This window comes from Protomyctophum parallelum (genome assembly GCF_964188405.1).
Source record: "Protomyctophum parallelum genome assembly, chromosome: 19".
Lineage (NCBI taxonomy): Eukaryota > Metazoa > Chordata > Actinopteri > Myctophiformes > Myctophidae > Protomyctophum > Protomyctophum parallelum.
Window position 1 is genome coordinate 39,120,193 of NC_139717.1, and position 19,843 is coordinate 39,140,035.

General features: G+C 41.7%; 1 protein-coding gene across 1 annotated transcript; it reads left to right on the top strand.

Moving 5' to 3' along the window:
- Positions 1-1,188: 1,188 nt before the first annotated feature.
- Positions 1,189-18,321, top strand: LOC310876969 (potassium channel subfamily K member 2-like; the record flags this gene model as incomplete). The annotated part of the gene is made up of 5 exons (XM_083790617.1): positions 1,189-1,363; positions 8,798-8,958; positions 11,883-12,078; positions 12,445-12,587; positions 16,661-18,321. 5 exons carry the CDS (start codon positions 1,189-1,191, stop codon positions 17,027-17,029), a joined length of 1,044 nt encoding a protein of 347 aa, XP_083646743.1. The 3' UTR covers positions 17,030-18,321.
- Between the last annotated feature and the right edge of the window lie 1,522 nt (positions 18,322-19,843).

The following is a 19,843-nucleotide window of genomic DNA, read 5'->3' on the forward strand; positions in this document are numbered from 1 at the left end:
ATTCTCCATAATCAGTAACATGTAGGCGATACATATGTCTATCAAATAGGGTTTTATTGAAAGGTAATCTAAGACTAGAGCATAGGAATCAAACCTCGGGTGTGTAGTGTTTAGTGTGCAGAGTCGAGTAGCACAGACCCATGGTACTTCAGAATTAAGTGATTGTGATTGTCATTACAATTTTACTGTAATCCACAAAAGTATGACTGTTAATTCCTTGTGTCAAAGCATTGTGTTTTTATCCACCGTTGCCAGTTAAGCTTATCAAAGAAAAGACATACAATGCTGTTTCATCTGCGTTTGCTATAACCACACAGATCAATTGAATTAATCAAAAACACAAGCAGATTGCTTTAATTTAAAGTTTTCTATAACCAGCAATGTGTGAGTGATGATTCTGTGTATCAAATATTATTGTATTCCAAGGCGATCTCACTTTTCCATGGCAGAGAGGATGAGTGTAAGATTGCACTAGGGATAATTGCTTGCGCAGTCTTCTCTTAAGGCATGGTGATTGGTTTATCAATGTAACGCCCAAACCACACCTATGCATAATGTAACGGGTAGTGCAGGTGTTTTTGGGATATGGCTGGTGTCCGAAGATAGCAAGTTTTGCACGTGAACGCCCCTTGCTAAATCCCCAAATAGAGGGTATAGGAATTTCGGCCGAAAATAGGTCCCCATATTCTCAACTTTCCATTCCTATACCAATCAACTCCAAAGCAAAGAAAATGTGGGGGCAGAGGTTCTGCTCTGGCATGTATGTGTGCACAGTGTGTGTGCACAGTGATTGTGCACAGCGTGTGCACAATCGTAGTTCTTTCTTATTACTCCTATACATTTTGTCCAATGATTGGGAATGCAAATCAGTTGATGTGATCAAGACGTATCTGTCAGACTTTTCAGATTCCATACTGATTGGCTAAGATTGGCTCATTTTTAACAAAATGCCTCAAATCATGAACGCTCTGTCCGATGAAACATTGCATGCACATGCCCACAAGAAGAAATACCACCCCTTTCACATTGGTCTATCACTGTATATCGCCACCAGCAGGTCGTTTTTGCAATAGTTTGTGTGCTGAACTTTTGGACAGTTAAACATCGATGTACAGTAGGAGCATGTAGTCTATTGGTGGAGAGTTATGTACACATGACATATCAAGACAACATCACCATTTCAAATGTATGCATGTGTGTGAATACCTCTGTTTAAATGTTAAACCCTTTCCCTGTCGTTTCCAGCAAGTGGTTTCAGCAGTCCGCGCTGGTGTAAACCCAACAGGAAAGGTATCCAATTACACAAGCCTGTGGGACCTCAGCTCCTCCTTTTTCTTTGCCGGCACTGTCATCACCACCATCGGTAAGAGTAATCATATCTCCTTTCTAATTATATCGTCGCTGTCGGGCAGAAACCAGCTAACTCCATTTTTCCGGGTTTTCTTTTTTCAAATGTATTTATTCGTCAATGAACGCTATTGAACCCCCCTTTTGTGTGTTGGTTAAACAAATATTGAACCAATTAAAAAGCACTTGGACAAAACCAGCTAACAACCAGCTAACCAAATTGGATCCTCAAACTGTCTACTAAACCAGCTAACTCCACCGGGAGGGGGTGGAGTTAGCTGGTGTTGCCCTCTCTCCTCCCCTGCAGTGGTGCAGCTTGGAGATCCATTGTCAGCTGTTCTCATCAATGATGGACAAAACCTCCTGACTACATTTGAGCTGGATTGGGGTAAAGTGGTGATGATACAGTATATTGACATATGCAAGTGTCTGACAATAATTCTATAAAATCACAATACCAACTTTGATGAGGCAGTTTGCTTTGTCTTAAAAAAATATATATATAAGGTTTTCTTAATTTCCTGAAAAATATGTATATAATATAAGCCTATACAGTATATAGTTATCTGGTTTCTGCCCAACAGCAGAGATACAATGACAAATGCATAGTGTTTTCAGTTTTATATACAGTAGGGCGTGTTCGGAAATAGCGCACTGATCGCACTGTGCAATGCAAACTAATAGGCGAGTGCGCTCCGGTGCGGTATTTCCAAACGCACCCGTAGAGAGATTATCGTATAAGTATTTGTTATTGCCTTCAATATTAGGCAACGACGAATGTCGGACAATAATTATCACACCCATAACCTTATTTATTCATAAAATAAATGATGTAACAATTCTGTGAGCCGTAGGAGGTCACTGATTTTACGCTCTGTTTTGGTTTCTTTGCACCCAGATCAACTCATCAGCCGTTAATCCATTAAAAACGGGAAAGCATTTTTTTGCACTGGCTATTCAATAATAGCTGATCTACAAGCTCAGAGCGTGTCACTACATGCTATTTTTGAACATGTCTGAATTTCTTTGAAGGTCCATGTTATACTCTGCATCTTCAGTATCTGTTCTAAAGAGTGTGGGGTCACGCTCCGAAAATAGCTGATCTAAAAGCTCTCAACGTATCACAGCACGAACTTGTTGATCCACTGTTTTCGGTGTTTTGGTCAACAGTGCCCTTTTAGGAGATTTCTAGCCCCTGCCTCTCTAGCATTCTCTGCACATCCCTGGTCAGGTCTTAATGGGTTCTGTGTTTGGTGGATGAGTTTGGTCCAAACAACTTAGTGCAGTGCAGTCTTCCCACAAAAGAGCCAAAATTTGAGGAGCATTCGTTCTTGTCTGACCACTTAACTGCGGCATTATAAAGAGCTTGTCATCTGCCTCAGTAGAGGATGTGAGGCTGAGGGCCGCATTACATGAATTCACTCCTTTCTAACACCCTTCCTCTCCATCTCCTCTCTCTCTCTCTGTGCCAGCTCCAGCTGAAAGAGTGTAGTTGCAGAGGAAAAGCAACAGTGTGTTCACGCACGCACAGTTGCATGCACAGTTACACGCACAGTTGCACGCACAGTTACACGCACAGTTGCACGCACAGTTGCACGCACGCATGCACGCACGCACGCACACACACTCAGTACACAGCCACAGCAGCTACTCTGACAGCTCATCTGATCTTTGTCAGAGCGTTTCTTCTCATTGGGCTATTAGACTTTGTTCCCTAGGGTTCATGATGTGAAAGCAGTTTTTTCTCCAGTGTGTTAGCTTGTCTTGTGTATGACAATTGGGTTGTTAGTTGTCTATATCTCTTGTACTTTTCTTGAGCAATCTAGCACTGCAGATGGTTTTCTGTAGGAATTTAAGCTAGAGATATGTTTCTTTTTCTCGAGCTGCTGTACTGTACGCCACAAGGTCAGTGCTCCCTGATATTGCATGAGTTATTCATGGTTCTTTCTTTGGTATGTATTGATATTTGATCAGTAGTACTGTACATGAGAGGGAGTGCCCTTGGGGTATTGGTACTAGTGTGCTGCAGTCTTAGACAGACGGATAGATCAGCACACCAGTGTTCATTCATTAAAGGGGAATGCATACCACTCATGTTCAACATTGAACTATGTCATTAATATAACTTAGAGTTGTTGTGTGGAAATAATAAAAAAGTTCCCCAATTCTGTCTAGCCTAGAACTGGAGGTCTAGAACTTGGAGTCATGCGATCAGTGACGTTGGTGTATTCTTATTGTATTGTATTGTATTGTATTGTCTTTCTGTTTATTTGTCATGTTTTTGTTTGTCTTCTGTTCTTGTTGTTTGTTCTTGTGTTTTTCTACCTGAATTATTTGTAATATATTTCTCAATAAAAGTACACCAGCGTAATGCCACTGGTCACATGACCCCAAGTTCTAGACCTCCAGTTCTAGGCTTTTATTATTTCCACACAACAACTGTAAGTTATATTAATGACATAGTTCAATGTTGAAAATAAGTGGTATTCCCCTTTAAGTGCAATAATTGTGTCATAATTTTTTGGTTAATTGTCAACAAAAAAGTTATTAAAACTAATTTATTCAAAGCCATTTGACAAAGTTGTTTTCCGGTATTCATTTTTAAAGTGTAGTGATATAGCCTAGTACTTTTATACAGATGTGGTCTGACTCATTAGAATGCCTCTCAGTCAGAATGTGAGGTTGGAAACAAACTGGAATATTTTGTGGCTACTATGATGAAGCAGTCGTCTGTAAAGTGCTGCTAGCTATAATAATATATACACTATTATGATGCTTTCTGTTTTGAAAAGATTGCAATTTGGTCTATTTGGTATTTGGTTCTGTCTAGTGCTGAATTCATCTTCATTAGTGTGTAAGATTTTATTTCTGTATTGAGCAACAACTTCCCTTCATCTATAATCAGTTTAACTTTATAACCACTTTAACCCTGCATACTTTGTTGACCAGTGTCCCCCAGGGCTCTGTATTCTTGATCCCCTCTACACCAAATCTCTTTGCGGAAAAAATATCTGATCTATTAGCTTGTGTCATAACATGACGTTGTTGGCATGAAAGAGAGTCTGTACCGCTCCGTGTGCATTCTCTGGGGGAAGGAGAGCCTTCGAAGGTGCTCACCCTATCCTGCAGCACGACATAAAAAGAATGGGGGGGCTTAAGTTTGTTAAGTTAAGTTTGTCCATGATCCTCCTCTCCGCAACTGACTGCAGGCTCTCCATTCGGAGGCCAACAACAGAGCTGGCCTTCTTGATGAACTTATTGAGCTTGCAATTCCTTACATTTTTGTACTTGAGGATTTTTTCTTTTGTAGTTCGTAGGATAGGCATTTATAAGCTTTCAGCTTCAGCCTATTCCTTTTGATCACCTCCATTTATGTTATGTAACCTTGATCAAGCTTTTGTTGTGGTCGCTTATACAGTATGTGCTAAAAGAGTGTCTTTGAGAGCTGTTTCCCTGTTACAATGGAAGTCTATATATGAGAGCCTATTTTTATTTCTAATATTGACTATTAAACTGCACAACGGAGCGAAATAATTCATGGAATGGACTAGTTTGCTCATAACAAGGTAAGAAAACAAACCCTCTTTCTGAGGTCCACACATGCTACAGCAAATACATTTATTTTGACCAGCATTGAAAGCTTGACCAGGATCTTTACCTAGTAACCGTCGCTAACGTGGTATTGGCCAAGAACAGGCTTGGGTGGGACTTGGCGAACGGCTAATTGGTGCATCAAGGACATCCATATTTGTTCACATGTGCAGTTTAACCGGGAAGTGAAGTGGAACTGTGGAACAGCTATTGATTGTGGCTTCCAGCTATCTGTACCTGTAGCAATTGATTGTGCTGTGATGCCCCTTGGGAACCTCATAATTAAGTCAGAGATTCCGAGATTCCTCTGCGAGTCTCACCGGAGATGTAAAGAGACCTCTGGATAGAGTCTGTCAATTAGAAGTGCTGGAATTGGTTGATGTAGGGTTTGTTTTGTTTAAAAAAAAGAATTGAATCGCTCAGAATCCGTTGCTACTGTATTCATGTACAGTACTGAGTTGTGAGCAATTTATACCTTTTTTATTATTACTATTATTATTCATACCTGGGGAAAAAGGTGTAGTTGAAATGCCTCCAAATGAAAATTCCCTTCGTCTGCAGTATTTGGTGGCTAGAAGAAGTAGTGTATACAATTTCACGATGTGATTATGACTGGAATTGTACAGTATATACAGTCTTTGGGGCTGACTAGAACAGGTGTGATCAATTGGCTAATCAAGGGCGAGGTCGCCCATCATTGTGATGTCAATTGGCTAATCAAGGGCGAGGTCGCCTCATCATTGTGATGTCAGAACATCATCTCCAGCTCTGGAGATCTAGGGGTGATCTGGATTTGGGCCCTGTCCTTTTATGCCCATATATGGAGTAATTTGTCAGGCATGCTTAAATATGGAGTCAGAACAGGCCATCTCCATATATGGAGATCTAGGGCCTCTGTCCAGAGCACGGGCATCAGGCCTTTTGGGGAAGTTCTGGACAACCGTGGGTCCGACGAGCAACATGGTCATAGAACAACATAGTTGTGAGCGTGTAGTTCGACTATCTTCGGCGAAGAGATTTGGTGTAGGGGACCCCTGTGGGGATGATTAATTTAAGCGTAGTATTTAAAGTGGTTAACTTACAGCGACTCCCAGTGTTTCCCTTAAAGTTAACGGGACCCCCTTTACCTGGTGGAGGTCACAGTGAGCTTGTAGATCGGCTATTTTCATGTCCACCTCTGCTCCCTCACAAATACATGAGGGAATGTCGTCGCTGTTGGGCAGAAACCTACAGTATGTCCATATTTCAACTGTTCTTAAATTACTGCCTCACTTCATCATACACGACTGTCACACAAGTAGTGGAAAATAGCAGATCTATAAGCTCACAATATGTCGCATTGGTGAGCTTGTAGATCTACTATTTTCACCATTTGAAAGGACAGGAAACCCTTTTGGTGTATTAAGCATTATGTTATACTTTAGCTGTTGAAAAATAGCAGATCTACAAGCTCATACGAGCTTGTACATCTGCTATTTTTGAAACAATTGTGTAAATAGTTCAAGGTTGTCTCTATTTGTCTCCCTTGGGAGAAATTTGTCTTGGAGACAGAGTCACAGCTGCATACAAATAACAGACACGTTCACATAAGAAAAGGAAAAACACCATGAAACACCCAACAAAACAGAGATATTGCACACATGCCCTTGATAACGTGCAACTAGTCAATGAAGTGCATTTGGCAATCTCTGATTGAGCATTTTGATTGATAAAGTGCAACTAGTCAATAAAGTGCATTCGGCAATCTCTGATTGAACATTTTGATTGACAGGGGAACAAATGTGGCGCAAATCTTTGAATATATATTTCTTAACGTTTTTAACTCAAATCTGTGCTTCGGGGGGGGGGGGAAGGGGGGGGTCCTTGACATTAAATAGTTTAAGAACCACTGACATAGAAACATATGATTTAGAAGACATTTGTAGAATGTGGTCTCAGTCCTAAATGGGTTTTAGACTTACGAGGTTTCCACCCGACAACGACATATTGCTTTTCGCCCAAGGCAGTAAAAAGGGCTCTAATTAAAACCAACAGAGCACACGTGCGTAACGGAGGCTAATGAAGTGGCACGCTTAAATAACACATAGGCCTAGTCGTTCCATGATGACAGCGTTTCGTAATAGCTTAATTACGGCCATTAAGCTTTTTATTGTCTTCAACGGTTATACGTTTAAACCTCAGAGAGATAGAGAAAATACAGTCATGATGGATTGCTACAGTACACATGATTCATCGCGTGACCTCACATATGTAATAAATTATACATCCAGGTGATGTTATGCTGGAGAGATGTTATGAATGAGATTCAGTGTTATTAATTCAGTTTTATGTATGTTGTAATGTATGACTGAAGTAGAATCGCAAAAGGCAGTTGAAACGCACATCCGAGACCTACTAGGCTGGGCCACTGGTGGATGAAAAACATATTTAAATATTGATTTAAGTAGCCGAGAGAGAGAGAGAGAGAGTCAGTGCTTGCTTATCCTGTGTTCCCATGGTTCCTCAGATGTCTCAAAACTAATTCCATATCCAGTTGACCATTGATCTAATAAAGTCATTAGTGAGGCTTGATTGGTAACGGTGTCCGTGACATTTAGGTACTTGACTAGTATATGTGAGACCAGGAAGTCATTAGCCCATTCTGGACAGGAACCCCTTTTGGTGTTTTAAGCATTATGTTATACTTTTAGCTATTTTTGAAAGATCATGAAAATGCAGTGCAAATCTTTGAATATTCTTCTTCTTTGAGAAGTTTGAGAACCACTGATTGGTTCTGACTGCTTTCTTTTTTAGAATCGTCCTCAGGTATAAATGTGTTAGACATTTCCCGGCCAGTCCTGACCCTTCAACGATGACTGCTGCAATAAAGGAAGTTGGCGACGGTCATTATGCAATGTGCAGACCCCATTACGAGATGTTAAATAATGGAACACCGACGCTCTCACATAATCCGGAGTGAGCTTTACTGTGCAGTTCTGTCAGAGATCCTAAATTTATTTCCTCCGATATTTAGATTGTCTTGGCAAATGTGGACTGTAAATGTGGACTGTGGCTGAATGAGATCCAGGAGTAAAGGTGTGAATTATAAATGCAGCTCTGTCTGTTTGCACTGTACGTGACTCTCATTTCCATCTTTCATCTCTCTGCAGAGATTCCACACGGCATGGTTGCCTGTGGCTCTCTCTCTGCTGCGGTGATATCCAGTCTACCTATATATACTGTATAGTTGTTGATGCTCTGTGCCAATGTTATTTTTTAGTTAAATGCAACTGACAAAATAAAGAAAACTAGAGTTGACAATACATTTTTACTTATTTGAAATAAAAATATTTGTGTAGTCGCTTCTTCACCTGGAAAGGAGCCAGCTTAGGTGGTTCAGGGAGACCCCAGGGCAGACCAAGGCGCAGTTGGAGGAAAAACATCGACTCACTGGCCTTGGAACGTCTCGGGATCCCCCAGGAGGAATGTTGCTCTGGAGCACTCTGGTGGAGCTGTTGCCCCCGCGACCCGACGGATAAGTAGTTGACGGATGGATGGATGGATGGATGGATGAAATAAAAGTATTTTTTTCAAATTTCAAAACAAAAGTTCAAAATGTAAAAAGAAAGAAAGAAAAAAAAAGGTAAACTATAATAGCCTTGCTCTGTACCCGGTATAAACTGGTGTTTTTTATGAAAGTGCACCTGTACAATACATTTTCAGATCAATAACAGCGACCATCACTCATCATTGACACATTGTTCGGCAACAGGTCCTGTTGTAGTCACGTGTAGTCACTACCTCAGTGAGTGCAGAAAGTGAAGTGGACTGCATGGTGTTTATAACTGAGGTAGTTAATTGTCCATTGTCTCTCTGTCAGGCTTTGGGAACATCTCTCCTCACACAGAGGGTGGAAGGATCTTCTGTATCATCTACGCTCTCCTGGGAATTCCACTTTTTGGATTCTTACTAGCTGGCGTTGGGGACCAGCTGGGGACCATCTTCGGGAACGGAATTGCCAGAATAGAGAAGATGATCGTGGTGAGGTCCTTTGCCTGTGCGTGCATGTGTGTATATGCATGCAACACAACGTGTACTAGATTTGTAGATCTGCTATATTTTCACTGTAAATAATCGTTCATTTGTGGATCATAATCAAGGCAAAAGTTGTATTGAAGTTGTCTGTCTGTCTGTCTGTCTGTCTGTCTGTCTGTCTGTCTGTCTGTCTGTCTGTCTGTCTGTCTGTCTGTCTGTCTGTCTGTCTGTCTGTCTGTCTGTCTGTCTGTCTGTCTGCTTGTCTGTCTGTCTGTCTGTCTGTCTGTCTGTCTGTCTGTCTGTCTGTCTGTCTGTCTGTCTGTCTGTCTGTCTGTCTGTCTGTCTGTCTGTCTGTCTGTCTGTCTGTCTGTCTGTCTTTGTGTGTCAGTGTGTGTCTCTGTGTCCACAGAGGCACCATAACAACATCAGAATTAAGTTAAAACATTGCCTGAGCATTGGCTAGGCTAATGGTTACAGTAAATGACGGAAGGATTACATTACAGAATCAGACTGGACCATCCAAATATTAAATTTGCAAATGGAATGAGATGCTGTATAATACAGAGTTTCAAATATGGCGCCAGAGTTAAGCGACGACTCTTAAAGAAACAATGAACAAACCCCCTACACTACACCACCACACCATATAACAAGAGATCATAACCCGTCTGTCCCCTGAGTTAGGGGCGATGTCCACCAGATGGACTTTTTTCCTCCCCTGATCGCAGCGTATGTTTGAATTGTTTACAAGCATTTATATTGTTGCTTGCGTGTTCACATGTTTTCTCTGCATGCTGCAGAGCTTTATTTTCAATGTGGGCATTTGAGCCTTTTTAGGCGAGCAAATTGCCGATTTCAGGAGGGGAAAAACCCAGGGGACACTTATACTTGCTGTGATTTGTCGTGAGCTTGTAGACCGTCTATTTTTGGAAGGAACGAAGGAAGATCCAATTCTAGGTTGCCTTGTCAACAGACTTTCATATAACACTTGTTTCAGCTTGTTTTCACTTGTTACAAGTATGCTTGCTAGATTCCTTCTACTGTACATGACTTCCATTGGCTCTCATACTATTCGATCCTGGTGGCTTTTTGTTGTCCTCGTACAGTACATGCACCAAAAACGTTTGCATTTCTTCAAGATAAGCTAGAAACACAGACTAGCGTGGATGGTAGTGCTGGGCTTATTAAACACACTTCAGTTCACACACAGGCACACTGGGGGCTACTAACTCACACACACGCATTAGACAAACGTGACACATGCCCTATAAATGCTCAGGATCGTTTGTGACATTTAGTCATTAGTCTTTTTCTGAAACGTCCAGATCGAGACCTTGGAGAATCAGAGCAATGAACCGGCTGCCCAACACTCAGGTTAATAAAAGATATCCTCCCTGTCTGTCAGAAACAACCCTTTGATGCTTTCCTGTCCGTATACAATGGGGAAATGAACACGTGTATTAGGTTGTGTTTTTATCTCTGTATAGCACCTGCTATCTTAGTTTGTGCTGGTCCCGATTATTCATTGAATGGACTCCATCGCCTAATTGAAGGATTTCTCTTGCTAAAGCTGAATTAATTATTTTTGCAATATGCTCTCCTTCCCTAGGGAGGCTTGACGGTTACATGTAGCTCCAAGACGGGAAGCTTTTGAATGGTATAGCGATAGTAATAACAGGGCTGTGAAATAATTAGTCTCCAGCAGTTTTGGAAGGCTCAGAAGTGGTGCCTAGACTACTGTATGTCCTGCAGAGACTCAGTGAGCTGGGATTTTCCTCTCTTTCATGCTTTCTTCAGGCACTGAGCCTTGGCTTATTTAAAACACAAGGCTCCAGAAAAAGGGCAGTCACTTCAGGAATGCACAGCACGAAAAGGCTAGCATTGAGTCTGATCGCTTTAGGCAGTGTTGAGGACAGTTAAGTTGAATTGGGTTAAAGCAGAGCAGATCTGGTGAGAGCTCCCTCCCTGATATAATGGATGTGTGAAATGTTCACCTGACCTAGACTTTCAAATGGGACATAGATACTGATTGATTAATTGATTGACTGAAAATGGTATTAACAGTTTGTAGAGTAAGCACAGTTCGAGGAAAGCACAGTTCAATATAAGGTCTGCTAAGAGGATAAACCCAGAAAAGCACTAAGACTTGTTTATACTGGGGTCCTCCAATATTATCTTTTTCAATCATTTAGAGGCCAGTACAAAACCTGCTGAATCAAGCGCCAATCATTGCACAGAACTGTAGCCCTCCTATCACATTCAATTTGACTGGGGTCTTATCTTTCAGCGGTTGATGCATGAAAATCTTTTTGACAGACAGCATTACTATGTCATTCAAATTACATATCTTCCATACAACATACAGTACCGTATTATATGCGCCCCAAGGTTGGGCTTGCTTGCCTTGCTTGACTAATGAAATTATATCACGTCAGTCTGGTTGCCTGCCTCATGTGACATAATTTCAGGTCAACGGAAGTGACTCAGTCATCACAGAATTTTCAAGTGATTAAATAAAATAAATAATAGGATAGGGCGTAATAGGATGCTTTTGATTTCCATTACATCTACTGAGTCTGACACCACAAGCTGTATGTTTCCGTGTTACACCAACAATGGTGACCTATCAATTTCTGATGCATAGTGTTCTTCTTTCAAAATCAAAGGGAAACAAATATATATATATATATATATATATATATAATAAAGAAACCTTGAACCTCGATAACCCAAGGTTCTACCAAAGTCATACCAAACATCATTATTCAATTAAATTGTACTGGGGACCTCAGTTGTGTGCAGTTCTGTCAGAGTTCCCTATCGTCAATCTACCCCCAATTCAACCCACCAATGTAATGTACTGTCTTCATCAATCATTCAATCACCTCTTCCGTCTGTTTGTTCAATGATTCACTTTTATTCTTCGACAGAAGTGGAAAGTCAGCCAAACAAAGATCCGCGTCATCTCCACAATGCTCTTCCTGCTGTTTGGGTGCCTCACCTTCGTCGCCCTGCCAGCTGTAATCTTCAAGCACATTGAAGGCTGGAGCACCCTGGAGTCTGTCTATTTCGTGGTCATCACCCTCACTACTATAGGCTTTGGAGATTTTGTTGCCGGCGAAAAAGGTTAGGCTATGTTTTTTGCATCTGCAGTGTTGGGGAGCTTGCCTTTTCTTTTGATGTTCTAGAGACACACCATGACTCACAGCTGCATTTCATCTTGCTGACGTGAACACACTGACAGCCTAGTGGGCAGTAAAAAACCAATAAGCCTGATCTGTATTCTATTCTCTCTCTCTCTCTCTCTCTCTCACTCAGTCTCTCTTTGATTTTGTACTTTATGCTCACATATACTTGTACAGTAATTTCCGTGTTGTATTCTTGTTTACACTCACAATAGCATGCTGTATAGTGATAAGCTATGTTGTACTGTACATGCTGGCAGGGTTTGTGTAATGCAGTTGTGTAATCCACTCTGTTTGGTTTGGACAGGTGGTTCAGAGACTCCTGATTATCTGGATTACTACAAGCCTGTGGTGTGGTTCTGGATCCTGGTGGGTCTGGCTTACTTTGCTGCTGTTCTCAGTATGATCGGAGACTGGTTCCGGGCCATCTCCAAGAAAACCAAGGAGGAGGTATGTTGCACTAAATGGATCTTACCTGTGGTGAATCAAATCAAACTTTATTTATATAGCACATTTACAACAACCCAAAGCTGACCAAAGTGCTGAACAAAACATGGTTCAAAACAAAACTATTCAATGCATCGGAAAAAAAGAAACATCAACAAATAAAATGCATTGACACAGACTAGGTTGCATTCAGCTCCGTACTCCGTAATTACATTTTGTTACTCTGAAAACCAAATTAACAGTATGGATTGTTTTCTTCAAAATTGCTTGTTTTAATTTTCAGTTACAGTATATTAATCACACACCCTTTGAATGGAATTATTCATGGATCGCCCATGGGAACAAAGCTAGGTTTAGATAATTCTTAATAATTCCTAACTACTCAAAGTAACAAAAATGTGCTTTACTTACCGTACTGTACTGTACACTGAAATGCACTTTAAAGGCATCAAACTCAAGTCAGATTAGAGTGTTTCGTGTGTGCATGATTTAACTGTCGCTGCAGGTGAAATCCCTGCCACTCTCTAGAATGCAGATGAAGATATTGTGAACATAACCTATGAAAACTCAGACACCAAAAATGCATTGCCTAAAACAAGATTTGGTTGGTTGATTGATTGATTGATTGATTGAATACAGTACATTTCAAAAGAATGCACAACTCAATACAAAAACTGTTACTGTGGACGACAGGACGACACCATGATTAAGTATTACACTTGTTTACAACAGGGTCCACCATTTTCAATTCATCAGAACATTTTGAGTACAAAGTACAAATATACATTTCTATATAAAAAAACCAAACGGGAAATCATCATACTGTATAAAGGAAGTAAAAAAGGGAGAAACAAATATGCAGTGAGGGGAACGGGGGGTGGCGGGGTGGGGACTCAGACTTTATGGGGGCCAGTTTGGAATTGCAGCCGTAGGTCGCCTGGGTTCCAGCCTGAAACCCAGGCTAGTCTGTAGGTGCCCTTATTGGTTTCATATTGTTCTATCATGTGGAAGTCGTAGAACTCCCCTGCTGTCCATGAACTGTTAAAAAAGTAATATTCTGCTGCTTTGGTTGTAATAAATCATTGTGATGAACAGTTGAACACAAGCACTGAGCAGGGCAATGTTTCTTAGAACTACTTCATGAAATGCTTTTTCAATCCCTGTCCTTGAGCATGTGCATTACCTCGTTTGCATTTTGAAAGGGAGACAGAAAGTCAAGTCATGCTGATCAAAACAGTATTTTTGGAAAACATTGGAGTTATAAAGTATGACTTCTGTTTTTACAAGATCGACCATAGTTTTAAGTAGGATAAATACATCTTTTGGTTTACGTTGGCCTTATCTGTTAAATACTGTCAAATACAATACAATAAACCCTCTACAGCTCTTGCAAGATATGTAGGATGTAGGATAATTTATTAATTAGAGCTACATTTCCCTCACACACGACCTTCCTCATGCGTGCTGCTGATGTTACGACAGTAAAAGGATGAAGCTATAGGCTATTTATGTCACAATGTGAGTCGGGAGAGACTGTAGGACCCACGTGCCTGCAAGACAAATGGAGACAGAGGAAAAGCAGTCCAAATGCAAGAGGCTTGCCTTGAATAGGGCAAAGATCTCACCTTTGTGAACTGAGCGGTGCAACTATACATTTATTGTTATAGTTACTGTACTCTGTACTGTATTGTAGTGTACTGTGCTCTGTACTGTACTTTGATTATTTTTGGAAAAGATCTTTGAGGAAAGACAGAGTTACCGTGTGGGGGTCCCCAGGAACGGTTCCAGCGAGCCTTCCCGCGTCCGAAACGGTCGAGAAATGAGAGTTACCACGTGGGGGTCCCCGGGAACATCCAGACCCCTAAGGAACATGCCCAGGGGGCTGGCCCTGTTCCGGCGAGGCTTCCCACATCCGAAACGGTTCGAGAAATGACAGAGTTGCCGCGTTGCAGCTTTCCGTGCTCGGACAGACACAGGGACACGTACGGTATGGGGACACACATACTGTAGTAATGGAGCGGAAGCACCGCTCAAAACAACAGGGAACACGAGGAGCATGATTACATAATACACAGGAATACACAGAGCGTACTAAGGACCAAGTATATTCACACAAATGACAGGCTCCAAACAGAGCACACAGTAACAAGGTCTAGGAACTGGCAGGAAACACAGAGAACTGAGGGTATCATTGCATCATTGCCGAAAGGTGTGTGTGTGTGTGTGTGTGTGTGTGTGTGTGTGTGTGTGTGTGTGTGTGTGTGTGTGTGTGTGTGTGTGTGTGTGTGTGTGTGTGTGTGTGTGTGAGCTGCACTGCAAATTCCGGACCAGCCGTTTTTTCTTTTTCATTCATTGATCACTGTCTGGAAGATGCCTGAAGGTCTTTGACTGAAACGTTGCCTAAATATTCGTATTGCAAGTGCAGACGGCGTTCAGGTCTTTGTGCACTATTGCATATTTTTGTCTCCACCAAACCGAAGGCATGGGGAGAGAGTATGTTTTGCACTTTGTCCGTGTGTGTGTGTGTGTGTGTGTGTGTGTGTGTGTGTGTGTGTGTGTGTCCGTCTGTCCGTCTGTTAACAGCTAATCTCCGGCACCATTAACCCCGTCGATGCCACATTTTGCACACACAATCCCTGGATGCCAAGAACGGCCTGTTATAGCGCCACCAGGAGGCCAACTTTTAGAAAACACATTTTTTGCTATTACTCCTCCATATTCTGTCCAAAAATCCCGCAAATCGTTACACACTATCTCTATAGTAGTCATGTGTTCAAGACGGATCTGTCCAATATTTCATATTCCATCCTAATTGGCTAACATTAGTTTGCAGGATTGGCCCATTTTGAACAAAAAGCCTCATCATGAACGCAGCGTGCAATTTACGTGAAATCTTTCACACACTTTCCTACTAGGCTGAGGAATATATCCCACCCTTTTCACATTGGCCTGTTATAGTGCCACCAACAGGTGGATTTTTGGAACAAAATGCCTCAAATCATCCAATTGCCATCCAAGGCGTAAGAACGGGAAATCTCTTCTTCAATCGCCAAAAATGTATTATTTTGTGTTTGTTGTAGATGATGCGGAAAATAAGCCCATAGAATGTTTGACCCCGGCTACCTTCTTAAAGCCCCAGTGCTCTCTCTCTATATTATTATTTATTCATTCACCACTTCACGTACACATTATCAACAGAATTCAGTAAAAACCTACTTCGAAATTCTGCTTTAATATACTGTAAACTCCTAACCAGTGAAAGATGCCAGCCTTCCCACCTGTAAGCATCCTGCAGGTATTTACGATTCATATAACGTTTATAGCTATCATTACAGCAGCTATCCCCCACGGTGCTAGCTGGGAGTGTGATACCCCACACTGTCAAGCGGTTTACACCGGCCTTATAAGTCAAATAAATGAATGGACCCGTCTCCCCTGGCTATGTCATGTAGAGTAAATCTGCTGCTTGAGAGATTTTGGGGGGAGTGTGGCGGGTGTTAACAGGGGCATCTGGTGAGTAATATGACTCGTTTCTTAGTTGTCATGTTCATTAATTGCACTTGAGTGTATGTGGAGTGCTAAACAGATACCCTGTGCACACTGCACACGTGTGTGCTGCAAACACACACGCACACACACACACACACACACACATGTGCATGTGGTGGAATAAGCAGGAAGATACGCTCACACAGCCCCATATTCATAATTATTCCTCATTATTATTCCATAAAGGTGACATAACCGTGGCAGAGCGTAGTTATGGAATCATTAGGATGGGCCAAGTATGACGGAGTGCTCTACAGAGAATTGTAATACAGAGAGATGGAGAGTGCTGGGATCGTGTGGGCTGGAGGGAGGGGGGGTCAGAAGCCCAGAAAGCATGCACTTATGACAGTTCATCCATTATGCACTCTCTCTCTCTCTCTCTCTCACACACGCACACACACAGACACACACACACACACACACACACACACACCCACACACACTTCCAGTACATTTAGTACACTCTCAGAGTTCAATTGACACTGTGGATTTATCAGACTCGTGTCACTTCTGTCTCCGTCCTCTAGGTGGGGGAGTTCCGGATCCACGCGGCCGAGTGGACGGCCAACGTGTCGGCGGAGCTCAAGGAGACGCGGCGGAGGCTCAGCGTGGACATCTACGACAAGTTCCAGCGCGCCGCCTCCATCAAGCGCAAGCTGTCGTCCGAGCTCGGCATGAACGCGTCCATGAGCCAGGACATGATGATGACCCCGGGCCAGAGGACGCTGTCGGTCAACTTCGGGGAGGAGAGGGAGTCCTACCCCAACCTGGCGCTCTCTCTCAGCCCCATCCCGGGGACTCTGTCCCGGAACGGCAGCCTCTACCTGAACTCTGCCGGACTCAGCCCGGACTTTGCCGAGCGGAGGGAGATAGCCATTATCGAAGATCTCAAGTAAAGGAGAAGTATTTGGGGGGTGGAAGGAAGTGAGAGACGATGCAGCGCTTGATGGAGATTTAGTGACACTGAATTGTGTTGCTCACAAAGTGTTGCATTGTAACACTTGTAGATCAGCTATTTTTGCCACACAAAACCTTTGTACTATGGAGTATAAATGAATCACGAGTCATCACGAACAGCACACACATACTCTTTTGCTTATTGATTAAGCGAGCATCTGCGACAAGGGAAAATGTGCACGTTAATTTAGTGAGATAAACATACCGCATTCATCGATTTCAAAACCTTGACGTACTCGAGCGCGGATCAATCCTCTGTGTGTGTTCTTCACAGGAACACACTTTCACACACATCTATTAGGATGATCCTCTCAAATGTGTCACTTATGATAACAAGATTTACAGCATCCTGTCTTGGTGAGGCACATGTCTAATGACGCCTACTGTATGCTTATCATCATCAGAAAAGTGCTACAGATTCAGTTTGAATAACGGGTTGTACAGTACTAATGGTTCTTCCAACTCTGTTGGAGAAACATAGCTTCACTTCCCTATACATGCCTGTATGTACTGTATACACAATTACACATACATACTGTACAGTACATAACATTATAAATGCAGGAGAAGCGTATCCATGCTTTTACATTTCCCAGAGGCCCTGAAATCTGCATCAGATAACGAGGTTCTTCTTCTCTGAAAACATTTATGGTCAACGATGTGGACACCTTTTACCAAGCCAGAAGTGGTTATATTTTATGACTAGCCACTATTTTATTTTTTAAATGAATGTGTTTCGCTTGTTATTTAAATTGACAGTTTAGAATTTATTTCACTGAATTATTTTCATGCCTTGCCCTCGCCGGTTGAATCTGGTAAGAATCTGAATGTTTGAAGATTATTTATTTTCCATCATGAAAGACATTAAGCTTTTCACCTAAGGAATATTCCACTTGTGCCTTACTGAGGAATCACAAAACGAACATTTGTGTGTCATCATGCATGTTAGACTGAACAAGGCCTTGGTTGTCTATCATTTTGTTCAGTCTTGGATTTGATATTAAGTGGTTATGTTCAGAAACATGAAGATAGAAAGAAGCCAAATTCTTGTTGAACTTTTGAACGTTTGTTGGAATGGAAATTATCGTGAGGAACATGATTTTCTTTTTTTCCTTTTTCTGACAGATCAGTCATAATTAGACTGACATTGAGGTAGAAGTTCTTGATATTGACCCAAATAATGGATGACAGTTCTGAACAAAGTGACTTTTGCATGGTAAATAATATACAAAATATAACATGGGTAAATTGGCTCGTGTGTTTGCCATTGTTCCTCTTGTCAAAACTAGAAAGTAACACAGACATAGGATTCTGGGTGAGCTACTTCATACAATACACTATCAATTCAAAATAAGAGGCCTCTATAAAATTGCACAACAAATAATACATTTTCTGTAAATAGTGTAAATGTCTTTCAATAAACACCTTTCTCGATAGATCTAACAAATACAACAAAATGAAAAATATATATATTCAAACACAACAACGACAACAACCATTCAACTTCAACCACCCATTGTGGTATATACACCAACAGACACTCATAATCATCAAAGTACTGGCTTAGCAACAGTACCTACTGGAGTAATGTGGTCCTTGCAGACTGGACGTGTTTTTGGGAAAACCGGCGTAAAAACGCTGCTAAAAATCCCCAAAAAACACAGCAGTGCGCAGAGAGACCTTAAGTGTTCCCTCTTGTCCACTCAGGCACTCAAGGGCCGAGTAACTGTCATCTCTGGCCTAACTCGCTTGATGCTTTCAGTCATCTCATGCGTCAAAATATTATCACCGAAGAGGACTGCTCGTAATCTCATTTTGTTTGTGCCATGGCCAGAGGAGGCAATGCATCAATAAAGTTGCATTCTGCAACAAATGGTTATTGTCAAAGTTATGCACATTGAGGCTCGGGTGATGGGCTGATGGTAGACATGTGGGATGTGTTTTCTGCAGTGGACATGAGGCACTGGGCTGCATATTTTCAAATTGGATAAAATATTTGATAAAAACCCAATTAATTAACACAACATATCCAGCTGCTTCAGGCACGTAATCAGTGGTCACGCCATGCACGCCATAATCCACAAGGCAAACATTGGACAGTCTTATTTTGACTGGCCACAGATTGTTTCAGGCAAGTTTCACAGGAATGTATCCGAAAGTGACCCAAGGTTGCTTTGTTGACTACACCCAAGATTTGGCAAGCAGAGAATTTGTCACTGCAGTCCATGGACAACCAGCACCGCTGGAACAGCAGCTATGTGCTTTGTTAACCCATTTTGGTGTTAGCATCATGTCGTGCTTTAGCTATTGAAAAATAGCAGATCTACAAGCTCATAGCACGCCACCGACTGGTGCGCTACAAGCTTGTAGGTGTGCTATTTTTGAAAAATTTAAGAGCGACTGACATTTTCAGAATCTGATCTCAGGTCAGAATGAAAACTGTCAGGATGTAGAAGACATTTTTTGAATCTGATCTCAGGTCAGAGTGGGTTTTAATCCCTACAAAGGTTTTGATTTGGAACTATGTATTTCAGCTCAGGAACCTAGCATATATGTCTTAAAATATACACAGATGATGTGGGTTATGATCCACGGCAGCAGTCTACAAAAATGGACGTATTTTCTCACGGAGGCCTTCCTCAGCATTCCACTTGATAGTCCACTTGCCAGAATGTTGAGTACACCAAAGTTTTATGTTAGAAATGTTGAGTATTTGTCCCCCCACTAGAGGTGTCCCGATACTGTATCGGTAA